This window comes from Puma concolor, chromosome D3 (genome assembly GCF_028749965.1).
Source record: "Puma concolor isolate L17-30 chromosome D3, mPumCon1.1.hap2, whole genome shotgun sequence".
In the NCBI taxonomy this organism is placed as follows: domain Eukaryota; kingdom Metazoa; phylum Chordata; class Mammalia; order Carnivora; family Felidae; genus Puma; species Puma concolor.
In genome coordinates, this window is record NC_141678.1 from 86980894 (window position 1) to 87003516 (window position 22623).

The window sequence follows — 22623 nt, forward strand, 5'->3', positions numbered from 1 at the left end:
ATTGTGCGAATATCTGAAATAATGTGTCCAATAATTACGTTCCAAATTATTTTTTGCACCTATCAATGTGCCAGATAAAAATGAAAAAGACTCATCACTACCCATGATAAAACTTGCTTGCCATATTACTTCTCATTGAATTTACTACACCAAGGGAAACACACAGGTACACACACACACACACGCTTTCCATCAGGAGTATGCTGAGAAGAATGGGCCATTATACAATTTTAATCTCTCTGCACTTTTTTCCAAATAATTTTTTGCTCTACCACTCACTACTTTTCCTGGAATATCCAATGGCAAAAATCAAGCAGTCAGGATTCACTTCAAGTGTGCAAATAATCCTATCACTAGCTCATAAATATTTCCATTTTTGGAAAATGATAATAAAGTTACGATTTTAAAAACAGACCATAAGAAAAAGAAAAATAAAAAACAAAACAGAAATCTAAGTGCCACCAGGAAAGGTATGGTCAAAACATATTCAATTTATCATTAACTGTGAAATTTGTGTTTGGGTCCCTTTTCTCATGCCTCCTCATCACCAAGGAAAAATGGATGTTAAAACTATCCAGGAAGATCAAATAATTCACAAGTTAAAGGTATAATTACACCAATAAGATCATTTCCGTTAACCTTTCTTTTTCAGGATATCATCATTATAATCAAACCTCTTCATTATTAATACCTTTTATAGTCATGAATTTGTTACTGTTGTATTCTAATAAACCTACCTAATACCGTGAGCTTATTCTTTATCAATAGAGCAATTTACATGTTTAATAAGAAATAAGACTACTTAGGAGAGCCCGGGTGGCTCAGTCCATTAAATGTTCAACTCTTGGCTCAGGTCATGATCTCACCGTTGTGAGATCTAGCCCTGCATTGGGCTCCACGCTGAGAGTGGAACCTGCTTAAAATTCTCCTTCTCCCTCTCCCTCTCCCCGACTCTGCTCAGGCTCTCTCAAAAAAACAAAACAAAAAGAAAAGAAAGAAGATTATTTAATGAGCAACTAGCACATGGTGGTCCCTGTGTAACTTGAAATTTTGAGGTCTAGAAGAAGCAGGTAAAACAGAAAAGTGCAAGAACCGGGTCATGTGGCTGTTTATTAGCCATGGTATACATTTCAGGCAATATGGCCTTTTCATGCATTATCTTATTTAATTAGCTAGGATGAAATAATTCATCCCAACCACAAAGCCAATCCTAATATCCACAGCTTCAAACTTTCTCTTTTAAGCAACCTATACCATTTTTAAAGTTTATTTATTTGAGAGAGAGAGAGACAGATATTGCCCATGCGCACACAAGCGGGGGAGGAGCAGAGAGAGGGAGAGACAGAGAATCTCAAGCAGGTTCCGTGCTACCACGGCAGAGCCCAACACAGGGCTTGATCTCACACATTATGAGATCATGACATGAGCTGAAATCAAGAGTCGGACACCTAACCGACTGAGCCACCCAGGTGCCCACAACTTATAACATTCTTAAATGTACAAAACATGTCAAATACAGAAGAGATTCGCAATAGTTGATTAACATCACAAATTAAAGCCCTCATTATAATAATTCAGAGAAGGAATTAACAACCAAGATGAGAACTATAATTCAGCTAAGTTTACTAGCTTTGCTATAACTACTTAACAAACCTTAATAAATCAATAAAATGAAATTATTAAACAAAGTAGGACAAATACTATTTTTCTAAATATATTTCATAATGATGCCCAGAACAATTTTTAAATTTTATTACACAGATTATATAAAATTTCCACTTTTGCAAAAATCATACCTATATAATTGCTTCCTGGATAAGTTATACCACAGTCCAAAATTCATACAGGTTTAACAAAAATAGGTGAAGGAATATAAACTATATAAATCTCAAAAACAAGCCCTTCAAGAGCTCCTACTAAGTCTGCTGATTCTTTATTCTATGGAGGCTGATGGTTATACCATCTGCTAGAAGGAAGGGTGTTACAAACCTGCTGTCTTCCTAAAATCCACCTTTTCTTCAGTTACAAGTATTTTCAAAGTGAGAAATCATACGTAAGTGATATAGAACTGTAGTAGTTATTATATAAATATGTATAATTAGCATAGTGATAAAGAATCGTGAGCATGACATTTATCCTTCAATTAGTGCACAGATAGTCTCCAACTTACAATGGTTCAACCTACAATTGTTCTACTTCACAAGGGTGCCAAAGCGATGAGTGCTCAATATAAACCATACTTCAAACTTTGAAGTCTGAGCTCTTCCTGGCCTAGCGATATGCACCGCGATACTCTCATGACTGGGCAGCAACAGGAAGCTGCTGCTCCTGGTCAGCCAGCAGTCACAAGGGTTAAATGAATGATACGACCATCCTGTACCCACACGACCGTTCTATTTTTCACTCTCAGTACACTATTCAATAAATTACATGAGATATTCAACCCCTGATTATCAAATGGGCTTTGAGTTAGATGATTTTTTGCCCAACTGCAGGCTAATGTAAGTGTTCTGAGCACATTTAAGGTAGACTAGGCTAAGCTGTGATGTTTATTAAATACATTTTCAGCTTCCGATGTATTTAATTGAACAATGTTTATCAGGACATAACCCCATTGCAAGCCAAGGAAGATCTTTATTTTTAAAATGTGCTTTTTCTTGGGGCCCCTGGGTGGCTCAGTCGGTTGAGCGACCTACTTCGGCTCAGGTCATGATCTCACAGTTCGTGAGTTCGAGCCCCGCGTCGGGCTCTGTGCTGACAGCTCAGAGCCTGGAGCCTGCTTCGGATTCTGTGTCTCCCTCTCTCTCTGCCCCATCCCCACTCATGCTCTGTCTCTCTCTGTCTTAAAAATAAATAAAACATTAAAAAAAATTTTTTAATGTGCTTTTTCTCTAGGCCTTACAAATATATTAAAAAAATATTTAGAAAGTAATGATAACAAGTCATAATAAGAGACATAATTTAAAATTCCATCTACTTAACAAGGTTTTAGAACCTGATTTTTTTCTTTGCCTATAAATCAGTGAAAAGTTTTCAACCTACCAAGATTGTAGAAGTTAATTCTGATTTGAATGAAAAAATTAATATCCTAGAAAATAAAGACTAAGAGATAAAAATATAAGATATAGAGAGACCTAATATGGGACTCATATGACATGTGGAAAGATAGAACAAAGAAAACAGAAAAGTCATTTTTAAAAGAAATAAACATGAAAAAATATGTCAGAACCAAAAGATATAGAACATCTATATCTTCAAATTAAGGACTTTAATGAGCACTACAGCAAGAGCAATGAAAAAGATATAAAACCATAAAATTCTAGGACATCAAAGATAAAGAGGAGATGATAAAAGAAAAACTTGGCCGTAAAGAGGTAAAAGAGCCACATGGGGATCCAACTTCTCATCAGCAGAGGGGAAGTTAGAAGACAGTGAAGCAAAATTCTTATGAGGAATGATTTCAACCTAGTATATGGTAACTACCCAAACTATCAAGTGCAATTTAAATGCATTTTCAAATATGCAAGAACTCATTAAGGTTATTGCTCATGCACTTGTTTTTAGGTAGGAGTATAATTATTTTGAAGATGATTTCTAGGAAAAATGATCCTAACTGAAGAGAAAGGATGATCAAGAGTTTAGAAAAACATGAAATATGATTTAGACTCACAATTCAAAAAAAAAAAAAAAATTAAAGATAAAAACTCCAAGGGGGGAAAAAAATCACCCAAATCACTTTTTTAAATTATACACACACTCAAACCTATATACATATATACATACATATGAATATCAGAAAATGTTTCCTCTGAGCATCAGAGGAGTCATGGCACCCCAGTAAATGGCTCTGTAGTAAATTACTAGTTTACAATTGTTAGAATCAACTCCTAGATAAATGAAGGCTGCAGAAGAGAATGTAAACATAATCAAGATTCGCAGTCAAAGTAGAACTAAAGCTGACAAAGATCGGCTTACGGAACATCTTACCCACAACTTCCTCACCTTCTAAATGGAGGGAGAGAGACATGATCCATAGGTCACAAGACCAGAAACGGCAGTGGAGAAACTAAGAACAGTAATAAACTAAATTGGCAGGACACTGTTTAAATGAGCTAAATCCTATGTATCAACACAGTAAAGGAACAAACATTATTGCAAACTACTATTTAGAGATATGAAGGTATTAAAATCAGTAGGAGGTAAAGCTGTCTCTGTGAATGAAAAGAGGCAGTAAAGTTCATTACAAGCTCTATTAGGTGCTTTAACTGTATGTATTTATTACTTTAAAATTTTTTTCTAAAACTTCAAACAATTCATTCAAAATATTTTCAAGTCCTCAAAGACGACCAAATGATCTCGAATACATACATATTACACCATTATTTTTTAAATTTGATTTATTTTAACCAATCATTAAGCCTGAAACCCCTTTCTCCACATGCCAAAGCTTCCTAGTGGCAATGGCATGTTAGCAACAGAGCTGTACTCAGGGTACTAAAGCCAAGCCCAGCATATGCACAAAAGATGGTCTGACTCAGGCTTTCCACAGATGACTAATGGTACAAGGGCCAGAACAATGAAGCTTTTCATGCACACACAAGGCTCTGCTCCACAGATCCATCAGTAATTGATGGGGCTGGCTTCTGGCACAGTGGGGAAATCAGCATGGTCTAACTGCTCTGTCTCAGGATGTCTATATCCTTACCAGACTTGCCCTCAGGTGAGTGCTGGGGCTGCCAGATCACCTGCAAAACTGCCAGGAACAGCTGAGAAGGACAGTATGCAAAAAAAGAAAACTCTTCAAATCACCAGGTGCCATTATAAATAAGTTTGCAAAGAGAAAAGCAAATTATGTCATAGAAATTCCAATTAGTTTGAAAACATTGTTCTCAAGGATGCAATAAGCTAGAATATTAATTTAAAAACAAGTATTTTAGTCCTAGTGTCACAGTACTAATATATCCATTTAGCTATGATTCAAAAGGAACTAGAAGCAAACTGAAAATTACATTTAAGAAGAGCAGAGAACAGGGACACCTGGCTGGCTCAGTCTGTGGAGCATGCAACTCTTATTAATATGGGAGTTGTGGGTTCAAGCCCCAAACTGGGTATAGAGATTACTTAAAATAAAATCTTTAAGGAAAAAAAAAAAAAGAATAGAGAATATTTTCAAGATGACAAATCATTTTGATATGTAACAATTAAAGAAAACTGCTATAATGTAATTCAGAAATTGGAAAAAATGACCATAATTACATACAAAATCCTTAACTACAGATAAAATATGAATATAAATAAAATGATACTGCTTCTCTGACATCAAGTATTTACTGTTTTGCAAAATCAATACTTTATGATGATTCCTGATGAACACATTAAGAGATGAAAAATACGCACTGCTAATTAACACATCAAATATGAAAATGATAAAAACTGTAACTATTAATGAGTCGACTATCTCTCTAGAACACACACACAAACACACGCGCAGACCGTTTCCTGCTACGTTCACTGTAAGCACACGGAAGTAACGACTCCTTCCTCCTGCCCAGGAACAGTGAACAGATGTAGAACCCTGATCTCATTTCCAAATACCATTCTCCATTAAAAGAAATCAGGGCTCTCTGATCAAACGTCTGATTCCAGGCTGGGGCTGGGAAATTCTGGAACATCTTGCTATACCAGAAAGGAAGGAAGTGCTCAAAGACTGATGAAAACACATTAAAAGGACAAAAGATTCTTCATGAAGGGTCTCCTCCTAGTCAAATCTGGAACAATTTGACTATCTAAATAAATAACGACAGAAACAGATTATAACTCATAAAACAATCTAAGAATCTTTGAGTCCATACTGGTGTAAATAAATAAATAAATGGGGCAGAAAAGAAAGCTCTTTCTTACATTAAAATATAATAAATGACAGAATCAGACAAAAAGAAAGAATGACATAATTAGAAAGTCATCATTTGGCAACCATTCTATAATAATTGCTTTAGACAAGAATCACAAATCAAGTTAAAACTAGTAGAAGAAAAGTTGATGAGAAATAGGTATTGACACAATCTCAGCATATCTCCCTTCAAAAAAAATTAAAAAAAAACAAAACAAAACAATGTAACTCCACATGAAGGAAACAAGTAGACCCTACCTTGACCAAACAAGCAAGGTCAGTATCACCAGTAATGGGGCAAAGAGTTTATCTTGTCTCCTGAGACAACGCACTAACAAGAACACGTCACTTCTGTGGCTTTTCTGTCAAAAAATGTATAACCTGAATCTAATCCTGAGGACAGATAAACTGAATTAAAGAATATTATAAAAATTAAATAGCCTAAACTCTTCAAAAATGCTACGGTCATAAATGTTAAAGATTTAGGAACGATTTTAGCTAAAAGAAACTAAGTAGACATGACAACTATATGCAACACGTATTCCCAAACCAGGTCCTAGATCCTGACTGGGGTGTTGTAAAGGACAACAGTGGGACAACTGGAAAAATCTGAATAATTACCTAATTTTGATAATTATTATGATTTTATAAGAGAATGTCTTCATTTTTAGGAAATTCACACTTAAGTGTTTAGGAGAAAAAGAAGCATTATGCCTGCACCTCTTAACAGTTCAGAAAAAAAATACCAGCAGGTAGAATTAAGGCAAATCTGGTATAATTAGAACATAAGGGGAATCTGGGTACAAGGTACCGTTTCTGCAACTTTTATATAAGGTGATTTTTGTTTCCAAATAAAGTTAAAAAACTAAAACATATGTGGACAGCTCAAAGTCCTATCCCTAATATGGAAAGGAACCAAATCACAAACAAGTGTACTTGCACCACAAACTGACAACTCACTGTATGTAAGTGCATGAAATCACCTTTACATTCAAATGTGTCATACCATTTTCAAGTGGAAAGAACAACTTTAATATTACAAAACTTATGCATATGCTACCATGATCCTACATAAAATATTCTAGCAATGTTCCCTGGATATGTGTTTGTCTTCTCCCACATGCCATAAGCCCCAGAGAAGTAAATCTGATCACCTGTGAATCTCCAAAATTTAGGTACTCAACAAATGTTTACAGAAATGAACGCAAACAAACTTCATAGATAATCCCTATCTAACCAATAAATTTGTTATAAGCAACTCCAAAGTTCCATTCAGGTTGTTAGTGTTGCAGGGATATGGATTTGTGCCAATGGTCCTCAAACTAAACCTAGAAACACAATTTTCCACAAGCAAGAGCACTAACACCAAGTCAGACTGCAGAGTTTACAAGACATCGGAGAACAGGGAGCATGACAGTTTAGGGCCTCGTGCACAGTGATTTGTGCTTCCTCTGCCCGAGAAGGCTGTAGCCTTGAAGAAGGAAAGACAAATACTTATAAGCATCGCTCTTAAGAACAGTGCCTTGAACAGAAAGGATCTGTGATACAGCAGGACTGACATACCAGAACCTGGGTTCTCACTGCAGCAGGAGCCCGGTTTCAGGCCCTAACGGAGGTGCTGAGGGAAGCAGCAGAAAGACTCAGGCTCTTTATCTCCCCTACTCCCGGTGACCGCCCACATCCACTACATTTCTACACCCATGCAAAAAAGTAAGTGGGGAGTCAGGCTACAAAACTTAAGACCTGATTTTTAACTTTACTTGGCAATATCATCATGCGCTAGCAAAGGCTGACAAAGAGCTATCATGTCTGGCAGGGGCTGAGAGAAACATTTTAAAAATACATTAAAAATAAGGTCACATACATTCTACACAGAAATAAGGCAAGAAATTAGGCATGGCAGTAAAGGAAATATATGAAAAAGAACCTAAATTATTGACATAGGTATTAAATGCTAGTGTCTTTCTGATTAAAAGAAGATTAAAATGTATTATACAGAGGTGCCTGGGTGGCTCAGTATGTTAAGCATCCGACTTCAGCTCCGGTCATGATCTCATGGCTCACTAAGTTTGAGCCACATGTCAACTTCCGTGCTGACAGCTCAAGAGCCTGGAGCCTGCTTCAGATTCTGTGTCTCCCTCTCTCTCTGCCCCTCCCCCGGTCAGACAGTGTCCCTCTCTCTGTCTCTCTCTCAAAAACAAATAAACGTTAAAAAAAAATTATAAAAAAATAATAAATAAAATAAATTGGATTATACAGGTTACTAAATGTATTTTTAATATTTTTTAAAATTAAAATGTTTTAAGTGACTTATGTTTCCCCTTGTTCCAGAAAAGATTTAAAGCCTATTACAGGGAAAGATAGATTATAACATGACAGTGAAAGTATAGCAGGGTTGAAAGAAAGAAAAACAAAGGTATGAAAATAACAGAACTGGAGACGCCTGGGTGGCTCAGTTGGTTAAGCATCCAACTTCAACTCAGGTCACGATCTCGTGGTTTGTGAGTTCGAGCCCTGCATCAGGCTCTGTGTTGACAGCTTGCTCAGAGCCTGGAACCTGCTCCGGATTCTGTCTCCCTTTCTCTCTGCTCCTGCCCACTCACACTCTGTCTGTCTCATAAATAAATAAACATTAAAAATTTTTTTTAAATCTAAAAAAATTAAAATTAAAAAACAAAAAAATAAAAAAAAAAAAGAAAATAACATAACCAAGAATAAAGTAAAAAAAATGTATGTACCAGATCAGCCACATTTGATAGGAAGGCTCTAAGCTTTCTAGTACAAAACAATAAAAGAAAAACCAACCAGTTACATAATTTATATATGCGAATCATCACTACTCTGAAGTACAACAATCCCCAACAGTGACATGAAATGGGAATTTATTCTGGGGGTGCAGGGAAAGAATTTGGAAATGGGTAGAAATCACAAAAAGAACACTGTAGAATGCCCAGTGGAACAACAGTACAGAGGACATCAGATCAGACTTGAGGCATCAAAACAAAGTGCAAAGCAGTAAAAGTAATTCTCTTTGTAAAACATAATTAATCAAATATCTATCTCAACCAAAATACAGTATTTACAAAGCTTCTAGATACTGGTGCTACTTCCTGCTCTATCCCCAAAATACTGTGAAATGCATATTAAGATAAGCAAATGAAACAGTTTTTGGAATAAGATCATTATTCATCATTCTACCAAAGACAGTTTTAATTTCAGAATACTAGATATGTAGCACTTTCTTTCCGGATGTAATAAACTGGCAAAGGTCAAACCTCTTGAAGATTATAAAATTCCATTGAAGTATCTGAAAACTATTTTTCTCCCTTCTTGGAACAGCTGTTTTCACGGTGGAATTTAAAGTACCGCTAGGGGCGCCTGGGTGGCTCTGTTGGTTACACATCCAACTTCAGCTCAGGTCACGATCTCTCTGTTCGAGTCCGAGACCCGCATCGGGCTCTGTGCTGACCGCTCAGAGCCTGGAGCCTGGTTCAGATTCTATGTTCTCCCCTCTCTGTCCCTCCCCCACTCACACTCTGTCTCTCTCTCAAAAATAAATAAACATTAGGGGCGCCTAGGTGGCTCAGTCGGTTAAGTGTCCGACTTCGGCTCAGGTCATGATCTCGCGGTCTGTGAGTTCGAGCCCCACGTCGGGCTCTGTGCTGACCGCTCAGAGCCTGGAGCCTGCTTCAGATTCTGTGTCTCCCTCTCTCTCTGACCCTCCCCCGTTCATGCTCTGTCTCTCTCTGTCTCAAAAATAAATAAATGTTAAAAAAAAAAAATTTTTTTAAATAAACATTAAAAAAAATTTTTTTTTTTTTAATTTTTTTTTTTCAACGTTTATTTATTTTGGGGACAGAGAGAGACAGAGCATGAACGGGGGAGGGGCAGAGAGAGAGGGAGACACAGAATCGGAAACAGGCTCCAGGCTCCGAGCCGTCAGCCCAGAGCCCGACGCGGGGCTCGAACTCACGGACCGCGAGATCGTGACCTGGTTGAAGTCGGACGCTTAACTGACTGCGCCACCCAGGCGCCCCAAAAATTTTTTTAATAAAGTACCACTAAACTTTTAAAATGTTGGGGGACAAATATAAGGCTACCAACCAATCATAACGCTAAATGAGGACACTTAGAAACCAAAAATAATAACCAAGAACAAGAAGAAAATCTAAGTTTATTACAAACACAAAAAAATTAGACTTATTTTCCTAATTTTGCTAAAGACTAGCAAAAGTTTCATTATCAAATACTATTTTGGATTGGAGCAGCTCTCAGAATTTCAGATTCTGGCAGAAGAGCCCAAAAGCTCATTCTAAGCACTATTTTCAACTTTGTAGTAGAAAATTAATTCCGTGATAAAAACATGGAGAATAACAAAACCATGCAGTAAGCATGGTCACTAGCAAGACAAAAGAACTGTGCCCTATTTAACTTGTATGAGAAAAATGTGAACATCTACACATGCTTCTGTAGTATAATAAAATGTCCCATGAGCTCCAATAGGACCCAGAAGTAGTATTACTCTAGCTTTTATATTATAGCTATTTCAATAATAAAAAATTCGATGGCATTACATTACCAAGCTTATAATACACAAGTGTCGCTCGTTTAACAACGGGACTAGTGGTGATTTGCATTTGAGCCAAGAACTACACCTCTTAAAATCTAGTTATTGGATAACAAGCATCAAAACTACTACACCAGTAACATAAATATTAATTCTGTGTATTCTTTCCAGTTTTGTCTCCTATGGTTTTATTACGAGGCAGATGGTGAATAAGCAACCAGGATGAGAAGGCAGTGTTAAACAAATTACAAGAACAAGTGGGAAAGTGGCGTGGGATCCTCCATAACTGGCAGAGTTAAGCTGGGTGTGTCAAGTGTGGAAAAGTGAACCTTCCAAGAGTTTAATGAGATGTGGGCCTTAACAACCACCTGGATCCACACTTCACATCACTGCCTGAAAAGCTGTCTTCACAAAGGCTCAAGTGGATTCAGCAATTCCTCCAAAGATATGTTCTAACAAAAATTTCAAAAGAAACCTCAGATTTGTCTAGGATCCTGGAGAGTGAGGTACAATAGTGTGATTAACAAACACACAGAGAAACAGCACATCTTACCTCCCCAGTGATACCGTTTTTCTATCCTCCAAATCATCTAAAAAGCAGCAGGCTGCAAAAAAGCTAGGTACTACTAGACTCAACATTCAGAACATGAAACAAAATATTAATCCAGTAAGAACCAAAGAAAGACAAATTATGACCTTAACTGCACTAACCCAGAAAAGGTTAAAAAAAAAAAAAAATGTTAACAGTAACACATACCTAAGTATAAATAATTTTGTGTATAACTATTAAATTATAGAGGTGTATACTGGGTGGGTATGAGACCAGCTAGACTCAAAGCAAAGGTGTGATTCAGGGCAAGTTATTTAAACCCTCTGTGTGAAAGCTTCTTAATCTACAGAATGAGGATATTAGTGGCCCACAACTCAATTACACAAGTTAAATATTAAGTTAAATAATGTTAAGCTCCTAGAAGAATGCATAATAAGCTCTATATTAGCTATTAATGTTTCTGTACATGGTAAACATGTCATCTATTATTTCTGCTCAAAATTATTTTTAACGTTATGGAAAAGGATTTGTAAATCTGATCAAGCACAAAAAAAAAAATTCTACATTTTTTTTTAAGTTCATTTATTTATTTTGAGAAAGAAAGAGAGACAGCATGAGCAGGGGAGGAGCAGAGAGACAGGGAGAGAGAGGATCCAAAGCAGGCTCCACACTCTAAATGGGGCTCGATCCCACAAACCGTAAGATCATGACCTGAGCCGAAATCAAGAGTCAGACACTCAACTGACTGGGCCACCCAGGCACCCCTTCCAAATTCTCTTTTAAGAGGTCCTGTTGCCATAAAGTTTCATCAGTGACAATATATGTGTATATATGTATATATATGCTGAAATTTAATCATCAATTAATCTCAAATATCTACCAGCTTGATAACTGTTTAAAGTTACCCACCTGCCAAGTATAATCCTTTAAAATTATTGAAGGCATTGGAATTACAAGGAGATTCTGAAGAATAAATGCAGCCTAAAATAAAAAAAAGAAAATGTCAATACTGCCATCTTGCTGTCATCTCTGAAATAACCAATATATCGAATTTAATAATAAAAACCATATCACTGGGCAACTGCATATACTGAGACATCATTATGAGAATTTGCCAAGCCCATTTCTTGTTATATGATGACCTAACAGTGAAGGAAATTATTTCATCAGGAAATATATTTTTTCCTATTTCAGAATTTTATTTTTCCAAAAAAATGATCTATAAAATATAAACTGTTCTGGTAGCAGTTAAGAAATACACTTTCACACTTCTATTATTTCCTTACACACACACACACACACACATCCTTCCCTTCCCCCCCCCCCCCCCCCGACTATCCCTCTCATACAAGCTGTTCTCAATAAAAAAGTCCCAACTAGAAACACAAACCACAAATGTCCAACTTTACCTTCTAGGTCCTTAAGATGGTCAAATTAAATAATGGTACTAACATGAACACTGATTATGTATACAGTGAAAGATTGTGGTATGAGGGGTGAATAACGGGGGTAACAGAGGGGATCCAAAGAGAGTGAAATTTGTGACCGTCTTAACTTGAAGTCAATAGATATCTTTAAAGTTGGTGAATCAAGAGGAAGCTACGAGATTAAGCATTACTACTTAAAAACAGCAAGAAAAATGGGGCGCCTGGGTGGCGCAGTCGGTTAAGTGACCGACTTCAGCCAGGTCACGATCTTGCGGTCCGGGAGTTCGAGCCCCACGTCGGGCTCTGGGCTGATGGCTCAGAGCCTGGAGCCTGTTTCCGATTCTGTGTCTCCCTCTCTCTCTGCCCCTCCCCCGTTCATGCTCTGTCTCTCTCTGTCCCAAAAATAAATAAACGTTGAAAAAAAAAAAATTTTAAAAAAACAGCAAGAAAACTACAGCATTTGGATTTTGGAACTGGGAACTGGCAAATGGTGGGCCCTGGAGCTACTGTTTTCTTCACAAGACTCAGATCACTCTTGCATCACTGTTTTTAAAAATATTTGCATCGAGGGGCGCCTGGGTGGCGCAGTCGGTTAAGCGTCCGACTTCAGCCAGGTCACGATCTCACGGTCCGTGAGTTCGAGCCCCGCGTCAGGCTCTGGGCTGATGGCTCAGAGCCTGGAGCCTGTTTCTGATTCTGTGTCTCCCTCTCTCTCTGCCCCTCCCCCGTTCATGCTCTGTCTCTCTCTGTCCCAAAAATAAATAAACGTTGAAAAAAAAAAAAATTTAAAAATATTTGCATCGAGGGGCACGTGGGTGGCTCAGCTGGTTGAGCGCCCGACTCTTGATTTCAGCTCAGGTCATGATCTCACGGTTTATGAAACTGAGCCCCATATTGGGCTCTGCCGTAACAGCTCAGAACCTGCTTGGGATTCTTTCCCCCTCCCTCTGCCCCTCCCCCGCTCAAGCTCCCTTTGTGCATGCTCTCTCTCTCTCTCAGAATAAATAAACATTAAAAAAGATTGCATCAATCATTTCAATAAAAGCGGCAATAAAATGAAGCCACAAATTATTTAGAAAGAATTAAAATAGGGTTTACTTTTCCTCTCATATATGATAACTACTACAGAGTTATCTGACAGCCATTCATCTTAAGTAAAGCTCTATCTATAGATATTAGAGATTCATGCCCTGAGGTAATATGAAAATAACTTTTTTCCCATGAACTACCTTTTAAGGTATGATAATATAAAAGAATTCATATAAAAATATAACAAATTCTACTTTGGTCTTCTCAAAATAAAGGACTCCAGTATTTACTGTGAATTAGTATCTTTTTTATTCTCTACTAGTATTTTATTTGAGGTTTTATTTGCAGGTACGAAAGATAATGGCCAGCAATCAGTCCACAACATAGAGGACACCACTGATAAGTCATTCCCAAGAGAGTATGGTTTACAAAGACCATACGACCGTGAGTTTCTAAGGCTGAATGGGGACGAGGTGCTAGGCGGACAGGCATACCTCCCTGCGCACCACACTGCATTCCGACTGGTCCAGAAGAATGTTCACCACAGTCCCCCAGAGCCCACCAGAAATGTTCTGACAGCTGTTTGCCAAGGCCACACAACCTGTTTCAAGGGTGGTCAGTGCCGATCCTAATCCCAGTGAAGTGAACCTCACCTGTTCAGATTAAAGAAAATTCAAACCAAAGAACCCAATTCCTTAACATGAACTCTTAATTTCTCTGGTACGTAAAATATCATGCTTTTATGACACTGTCTTGACGATCCTAAATTATAAGACACTTATAGAAAACAGTGTCCTATAAATTTATGAATGAATAAAAATCCTATTCCATCAAACAAGCAATATAGAAAAGTTCAATAAAAGCAAATGTCACAGAAAGTCAAAACCAGGTACAAATAAGAATAAAAATTATAGCTCACAAGCCTCTTTCTAGGAGAGCACAGAGTGCTTACACATTTTTTTATGAACATGATTCCTGTTTATTCCTCATTTTTAAAGAGGTTATCTATTATTTTCTTCTCCATCCCTATTAGTGCTTCTTGCAAATAAATGGCTTTAACCTTTTTGAAACTTCTTTGCAAAAAGAAATAACTGAACTGTTTTTCCCTAAAGCATTTAGTATTTTCCCCAAAATTACTGTAAAAGAAAAATGTTTCAAATAAGATTAATGTGCTGTAATATGTTTGCCACAGTACCACTGCTGTGTGAGCTATGCATTTTGGTTGACTTCTGAATTCTTATTCTAAAACAGTTTCACTGGAAGCTACAGGATAGCAAAAAACAATGTGGTCATCACATGGTCAAGCAAACAAGTCTGATGTATATAAAGAATAGAACCTGTATGTTCAGACCAAATAATGTTTCTAAAAACCAAGGTTTTTATTGTAACAGAATATAATCATTTCTTGTTTGAAGTTAATGGACGGTGCCCATAGTTAAGAGTACTGTATCAGATACTTAAAAATTTGCTAGGAGGGTAGATCTTATGGTCAGTGTTCTAATCACAAAAATAAATAAGAGGACAAGAAGTAACTTCTGTAGGTGAAGGATATGTTTACAGCACAATTGTGGTAATGATTTCAGAAGTATACACTTATCTCCAAATTCATGAATTTGTACATATTAAATATGTACAGATTTTCCATGTCAATCATACCTAATAAAGTGGTTTTAAAAAAGAGGTAAGTGGACAAATGGCTACAACTGGAAAATTTATTAATAACATAAAATTTTGCGCCATAATCGTACTGTTCTATTAAATGACACACAAATATCACTTGGCAGCTATCCTTCTAAATTCTTTGAAAATGGCTGGGCTTCTCCAATAATTTTTCACTGTTCTCTCTAAAAGTGAAAGTTTCTATAATCCTTTTTTTTTTTTCTATTTTTAATCTGTACTCTAATGAGTGTGATTGAAGAGGGTCTGCTATGAACTAACTGAAATGTATCCCCTCTAAATTCCTATGTTGAAGCCCTAACCCCTAATATACCTAAACCTGATGACAGAGCTTTTAGGATGTAATTAAAGTTAAATGAGGTCATAAAGGTGGGGTCCTAATCTGATAGGATTGGTGGCCTCATAAGAGGAGGAAGGTCACATGAGCACACGGTGAGAAGGCAGCTGTCTGTAAGCCAGAAAGGAGAGCCCTCACCAGAACCCAACATTATTGACACCTAATCTCAGATTTCTAGCCTCCAGAACTATAAGAAAATACATTTGTTTTCTGAGCCACCTCGTTTATGGTATTTTGTTACGGCAGCCCAAACTGACTAGGACAGAGTAAACAGCTGAAGGTACAGTCACTAAAATAATCTCATTTTGGAAAACACAAATATATACATATACGTATACGTATATGTATACATATACGTATATGTATATATTTGTTTGTTTCACTTGTTTTTAATCTACACATAATGGACTCCATTTTCCTTCACACTAACTTCTGGGTCTCGATCAACCCATAATGGAATCAACCAAGCCAATCCTTGCTGAGTAGGGGCCTGGTCTTCGCTGTGACTCCCCAGAGGCAAGAACCAGAGGGACATCCACTCCTAGAACGAACAAAAGGAACAGAGACACATTAGGTAAGGCTCTAGGAATACAACAGAAAATGTTTAAAGTAATTTTTACATTTAAAAATGTTTTTACTCAAAACAAAGTTAAAATGTACTTAAGACTTGGCTTTAATTTAGTATTTAACCAAAACAAGGCAAACAAAAATCTCGGTTTCTACTTAAAAAGTTAAACAAAACAACTTGTCTTCAAAACAACTACCTCCCCCATGATTTAGACAAAATGTAGTTCTCTAGAGCCAGATTTCAATCAAAATGTATTTCAAATAAAATTCAGATTTGTGTAATACACAACTTCTAAGAAACATCTCAGTCAGAAGTCATTTCTGTCTCCTAAGAAGAAAAATCAAATGAGATATTTTCATATAGGCTTGAAACGTGTGAGACACAGCACATTCCTTGTCTAGCAACTGTTGAGAAGACAGGAGGCTTCTGATGCTCTCACCGAGCTCTGGGCTTGGGCCATCATCTCGTGGGATAAGTGAAGCAAGCAAAGAATTGTGCTCTTGGTGACCCCTTTTCCCATAAAGGACATCGCATTTCCTCCACGCTCCACGTAAAAAGAAGTAATGACCTGAAAAAGCACAAACAATATTATGGTGACTTTGCTCTGAGTGGTATATAAAAACAAATACATAATTCTCTACTAACTTGTCTGATTTGAATCTTAACCACATAAAGTATATACAACATTCTTAGTTTATACATTTAAAAATAGTTAAGATGGTATACTTTAGGTTTTGTGTTACTACAATTAAAATAAATATTCTTACTTTAAAATTTTCTCCCTTTGGAACTTGTACAAAGATGTGTAGTATCCTCCTAGAAGACTTTTGTAATTTAGAATATGCTCATGCATTTTCCAAATGATACAGTATCCTTTAAGTAAAAGAGTTTACAACATCTTATTTAAAAAATACACTTAGGGGGCACCTGGGTGGCTCAGTCAGTTAAGCACCTGACTCTTGATTTCAGCTCAATTCATTATCTCACAATTTGTAGGTCTGAGCCCCACAATAGGCCCTGCTCTGTCTGAAGCAGTCTGTCTCCCTCTGTTTCTCTCTGCCCCTCCCCAACTATGCCCGCACACTTTTTCTGTCTCTCTCTCTCTCTCTTAAAAAAATAAATAAATAAATAAACATTTAAGACAAATATTCAAAGTGACAAAAGACCACTTATAATTCACAAAATTTTAGTAAGAAAAGGAATGCTAACTATATTTAAGTGCCAACATACTATAAAAGAAAAATCTGTTTTGAGTCAAAACAATCGAAACTACCTATTATCTGACCAATACAATGTCAAGTATTTCAGTTCATTCACCCAAGGACTCTGGATGCCTTTATCCATCACAGAATCCTTTAAAGTAAGTCATTTTGTCTTAAAATAGAGACTACTTTTCAGTTCATGCAGCAGATTATTTCAAAAAGATGGCACAAATTGAGGTGCCTGGGTGGCTCGGTTGGTTAAGCATCTGACTTTGGCTCAGGTCATGATCTCACAGTCTGTGAGTTCGAGCCCTGCGTCAGGCTCTGTGCTGACAGCTCAGGGTCTGGAGCCTGCTTCGGATTCTGTGTCTCCCTCTCTCTCTGCCCCTCCCCCACTCGCACTCTGTCTCTGTCTTTCCAAAAATGAATAAACGCTAAAAAATTTTTTTTTAAAAAAGATGGCACAAATAATAAATCATGATAGGTATAGCTTATTTAACAGAAGCAATTTATTCATAGATAATATGGGATTTGTATGTTTCATCAGAATTTTCATAAACCAAATAATTATACATGATGTCTGAAAAATAACCCAAGATTGTCCAGGAGCTGAAATTATAGGTGACGGGCTTTGCTCTACTACACACTCATGTGTGTACGTTTGAAAGTTTTCATAATTAAAAGTTTAAAACTTTAAGGGACTATCTTAAGAATAAGACACTTGAATGATTCAAGCCCTTCTTGTCTTCCGCTAAGTCACTGGAGACAGCTACAGTATGATGGTTTCATACCCAGTTGGTAAGTGACAAGCCAAGAATTTAGGGATTATTTCCTTTCAATCTGACCTTTTGGTCATATCTGTGGAATTATACTCTATCTGTCTGGTTTTAAGAATTTAATTATCACAGTTTATGCACTTATCATAATGTATCATGCTTAGTTTAAAAGCCTCATTTCTCAACCACGAAAAGCAAATATTCCCATTCTATTTTCACTATGCAAAACAAAATACCTATACTAGAAATACAGCTCCCTTCTGAAAAGGAGTCCGCTTTAGTGAGAAACTATAAAGCAAATCATTTGGACCAACAATGACTTTGTTTCAATGTCTATTCACATAAGCCTTACTTGATTCTTTAGTAGGAAAATAAATCTAAATGTTTACTAATTATTTAACTATGCAAAAGGTCCCAAGTAAGATTTAATGGGACTCTGCCACAATGTCTAACAAGTGACAGATTTCTTCATATTATTTTCCTGTCACTTAATGTGAAGACAAAAAGATTTTCTTCCCAAGACGTGTAAAGCATGAAGTATACTCCTCTGTTTATACCAAATCAAGATTTGCTAACCAAGTTTTTCTTAACTGTGGAACATTCTAAAACAGGGATTGTACTTTTTTATCTACTCCTTAGCTAATACATTTGCCTCAATTTCTCACCTAGAACTAAGAAACCCTTTTGTTCTCCAATACCATAGAAAGCTCCTTTTAATTCCTGGTATTTGAAACACAACGTGTGATCTGAATCTTACACAGTTTCAAAAACAAAAGCACTCCCAATAGTTTCCAAATATAAACAATGTTAACACCTAACTTCTTCAGTCACTGCTGTACTCAACCCTCACATATATCCCTGATTGGAAACAGGTAAGTCACTTCATAGAGGAGATGAGTTCCAAAAGGTTTATAAATGGAGTATATACAAATCACATTACACACAATGCTATAAATTAGGTACTTGTATACTGAATTATATTTTAAATGCATTAGAGGATCTGACTTTTTAAAAAATACTACAATAAGGTCTTTAAGCTAACATAACTGTTCTAAAAATTCATCCATTTCTGTATGAATGTATAAATTCTGTGTTATGACACCTTGAAGGTTAGAATAACTCATCATACACTGACCATGTGTACTTTTTTAGCATTTATAATTATTCCAGAAAAAAAGTTTATTCAATTAAAACAGCTACACTCAAATTCATATTCAATTTTATAGTACATATAAGAGTATTTAGGATTTTGAAATCTTTTTTAACAAAGTAAGATATACTTTTGAGATAAATTCTAGTTAATATCATCTGAAGCATGGTTTACAGCTGAATATACAAACATCACCTAAAGCATGATTTAATGATGAAAGCACAAAAATTAAACACACATAATTTATATTCATTTAAATCACATTTCAATATTACTCAAACTGTATTCTAATTTAAAACCACATGTAAGATACATATAAATTAAATTAGTTGTTATTTCAACAATATGTGCCAATCACTATGTTAGGATAATGGGAAGCTATGGGTTAGTGGAAATGATACAAAGGTGATTCCCACAAGCTTACAGTCTAACAACAGATCAACGCGTAAAACAAAATAGAGATACAATGTCTTAAGCACCATAATAATGGCATATATAAACTGTTACAGGTATACAACCTAGGAAGAGGCCGGTCACTCTTCCCTGAGTGTGTATGTCTGGAAGATAAGAAAAGACTTCCTAAAGGAAGGTAAATGAATAAGAGAGATCTTAAACTCTGTATACAGACTGCCATCTGAAAAGAGAAGAAATTATATGAAGAAATAGACTTTTAAAATAAGTTTTATTGGGGCGCCTGGGTGGCTCGGTCGGTTAAGCGTCTGACTTCGGCTCAGGTCATGATCTCACGGTCCGTGAGTTCGAGCCCCGTGTCGGGCTCTGTGCTGACCGCTCAGAGCCTGGAGCCTGTTTCAGAGTCTGTGTCTCCCTCTCTCTCTGCCCCTCCCCTGTTCATGCTCTGTCTCTCTCTGTCTCAAAAATAAATAAACGTTAAAAATAAATAAATAAAATAAAATAAGTTTTATTTAGTGAAATGGGCCAAATAAAACTGAAACTTCAGAGATGTGGGGGGAAAACTAAAACTGATGTAAGATTCAAAATGCAAGATTACAAAACTCCTTATGCACTTGATAGAGAGCTTTGGGTTGTAAGGTTTCAGCTTTTAAAGGAGTATCTGGTGGCAGGCAGACTGTGTGACTGCAGGTGGGAGCACACAGCATAAAGAGGAATGGCTGCTGACGTGCCATCCAGACTGGGGAAGACCCAGAAACTTCGGGGCCACGTGAGCCACGGCCACGGTTGCATCAGCAAGCACCGGAAGCACCCCGGAGACCAGGGGAGTGCTGGTGGCATCTCCACAGGATCCACATCAACAAATATCATTCGGTTGGCACGAGGCATTACCACTTAAAGAGGAGCCAGAGCTTCTGCCCAACTGTCAACCTCGATAAACCCTGGACGTTGGTCAGTGAGCAGACACAGGCAAATGCTGCCAAAAACAAGACGGGAGCTGCTCCCATAACCGATGTGGTGCGATGGGGCTACTGCAAAGTCTGGGGGAAGGGCAAGCTCCCCAAACAGCCTGTCAGCGTGAAGGCCTGAAGCCACATGGAAGAAGGTTTATTAAATACTGGCAAGTGCGTTCCAAAAAAAAAAAAAAAAGAATAGGAAGTTATGGATACAAGTTGGTTGAAGCATCCCATGTCTAGAATGCCCATGATATCAACCATTCATCTCTGAAAATCTAACACTGCCTCCTCGAAGAGGCTTTGCTGACGTCCTAATACAATTAAAGAGCCCAACCTCTGACTATCATTCGACCTTGACTATCACCGAACCTTTTAAGACAAGCAATGCTGACAGATTTGGTCAATAAGGAAACAATGAGTCATTTTTAGATTCAGACAGGTTATTACTTAACGTTAAAAACAAAAGCAACAGTAGCCAAAGCGCCAGCTCCCAGTCTCTTTCGCAGGGTGACACTGACACAGGGGGGCCAGATGACAGCAATGCAGACAGCAGGGCACTCTGCGGAGGAGCCCAGGCCCCGCTGCAGCCGAGCTGCTTACAGACTGCAGCTATCCTGCAAGAGAACTGAGGCAGAAAGCCTCACTCATCAGAACCCAGGAGGTAGTAAGAAACAGGCTCGTGACAGACATCCCAGGAAGAGTGAAGCAAGTAAGAAACAGTCTTGTAGCAGTTCCTCACAAGCCTCCCATGTTCTCATGTTCCAGAAGGATCAGAGGAAGCTCTGCAAGACTCAGATAAGCTGTGATTAGGCCTTGCCTCTGTGGACGGCGTGCATAAAATGCAAGGTTGGCAGGGAACCCTGGGGAAGCTCTTCTCTAACAGGACTATGTAGAACTACGTCATTGCTATATTTATGACATCATACTAAAACTATACTGACCCAAATGATGAAAATGGGGCATATCACAACGTGTGAGATAATGTTAAGGCCATGCCTAGAAGGTAATTAGAGCTAAAAATACTTGAGAATACATTTTTAAAAAAATCAGTGAAATAAGATTATCACAAAAAAGCCATAAATTAAAACAAAAGGAGAAAGAAATAAGCTTAAAGAGAAATTAATGAAATGGGGGAAAACATTAAAGGGAGGATCAACAAAGTCCACCGTTCATTCTTTGAAAAGAATGATAATAATAAAACATACAAACACACAGTAAGACCAATCAAGAGAACTAGAGGAAAGAATAGTTTAATACCTCGAATGAAATGGGACCTCCCTCTAGATCTGACAGACATTTAAAGAATAAGATGATTTGATGAATAATCTTAGGGCTAGGAATTCAAAACTTTAGATAAAATACTAGAAAAACATAACTTACTGACACCAAAAATTAAAAATCTCAAAATTCTAGATTTAAAAAATTCAATTCATTTACAATCTTTCCCAAAAGAAAACTCCAGGTCTGAATTGCTTCATCATCAAATTCTACTAGACATTTAAGCATTAAATACCACCAATTCCAATCAACTATTTCAAAAGGAAATAAGAGTTACATAAAAATAATTTATACATATAAAGATGGATTAATTTTGATATTAAAACCTGACAAAAGTTTCCTGAGAAAGAAGACAGATGCAGTCATTATAAAACCATTTTCTGCATAAGAAAATTGGTAGAATTCTAAAAACATTAACAAACTAAATCTGTTAATGTATAAAAGGAATAGTACATCACAACCTAAGTTGAAATTCTCCCAGAAGTGCAAGGATGTTTAAAATTTTTAAATGAATCAATCTAATCCATCACCTTAATGGAATACAGAGGGAAAAAAAATCACGTTTATCTTAAAAGATACAGAAAAAGCATTATACATTTGTTATTAAAAAAAAAAAAAAAAAAACACCTTGGTAAAACAAGACTAAAAGGAAACTTACTTTTCTTTACTTAATTGAAAAAAACTACCATAAACAGCACAGTGAGAGGTGAAAAATTAAAGGCCTTTCCTTTGAGTTTGGAAACAAGGATTGCTGGGTAGATGGCTCATATGTAAAAACTGAGTACACTTCTACACATTCAACAAT

At 36.8% G+C, this 22623-nt stretch overlaps 1 protein-coding gene across 5 annotated transcripts in view; it reads right to left on the reverse strand.

The window, feature by feature from the left end:
• The window catches only part of RTTN (rotatin), a 163872-nt gene that overhangs the window by 58380 nt on the left and 82869 nt on the right, over window positions 1-22623 (reverse strand). For all 5 annotated transcript variants that reach the window (XM_086683207.1, XM_086683208.1, XM_025931071.2 and 2 more), the window contains 4 exons: window positions 16485-16613; window positions 15908-16018; window positions 13958-14116; window positions 11917-11988 (listed from right to left, as the gene is read on the reverse strand). In XM_086683207.1, the coding sequence (XP_086539333.1) occupies window positions 11917-11988; window positions 13958-14116; window positions 15908-16018; window positions 16485-16613 (471 nt within the window). The remainder of the gene's footprint in view (window positions 1-11916; window positions 11989-13957; window positions 14117-15907; window positions 16019-16484; window positions 16614-22623) is intronic.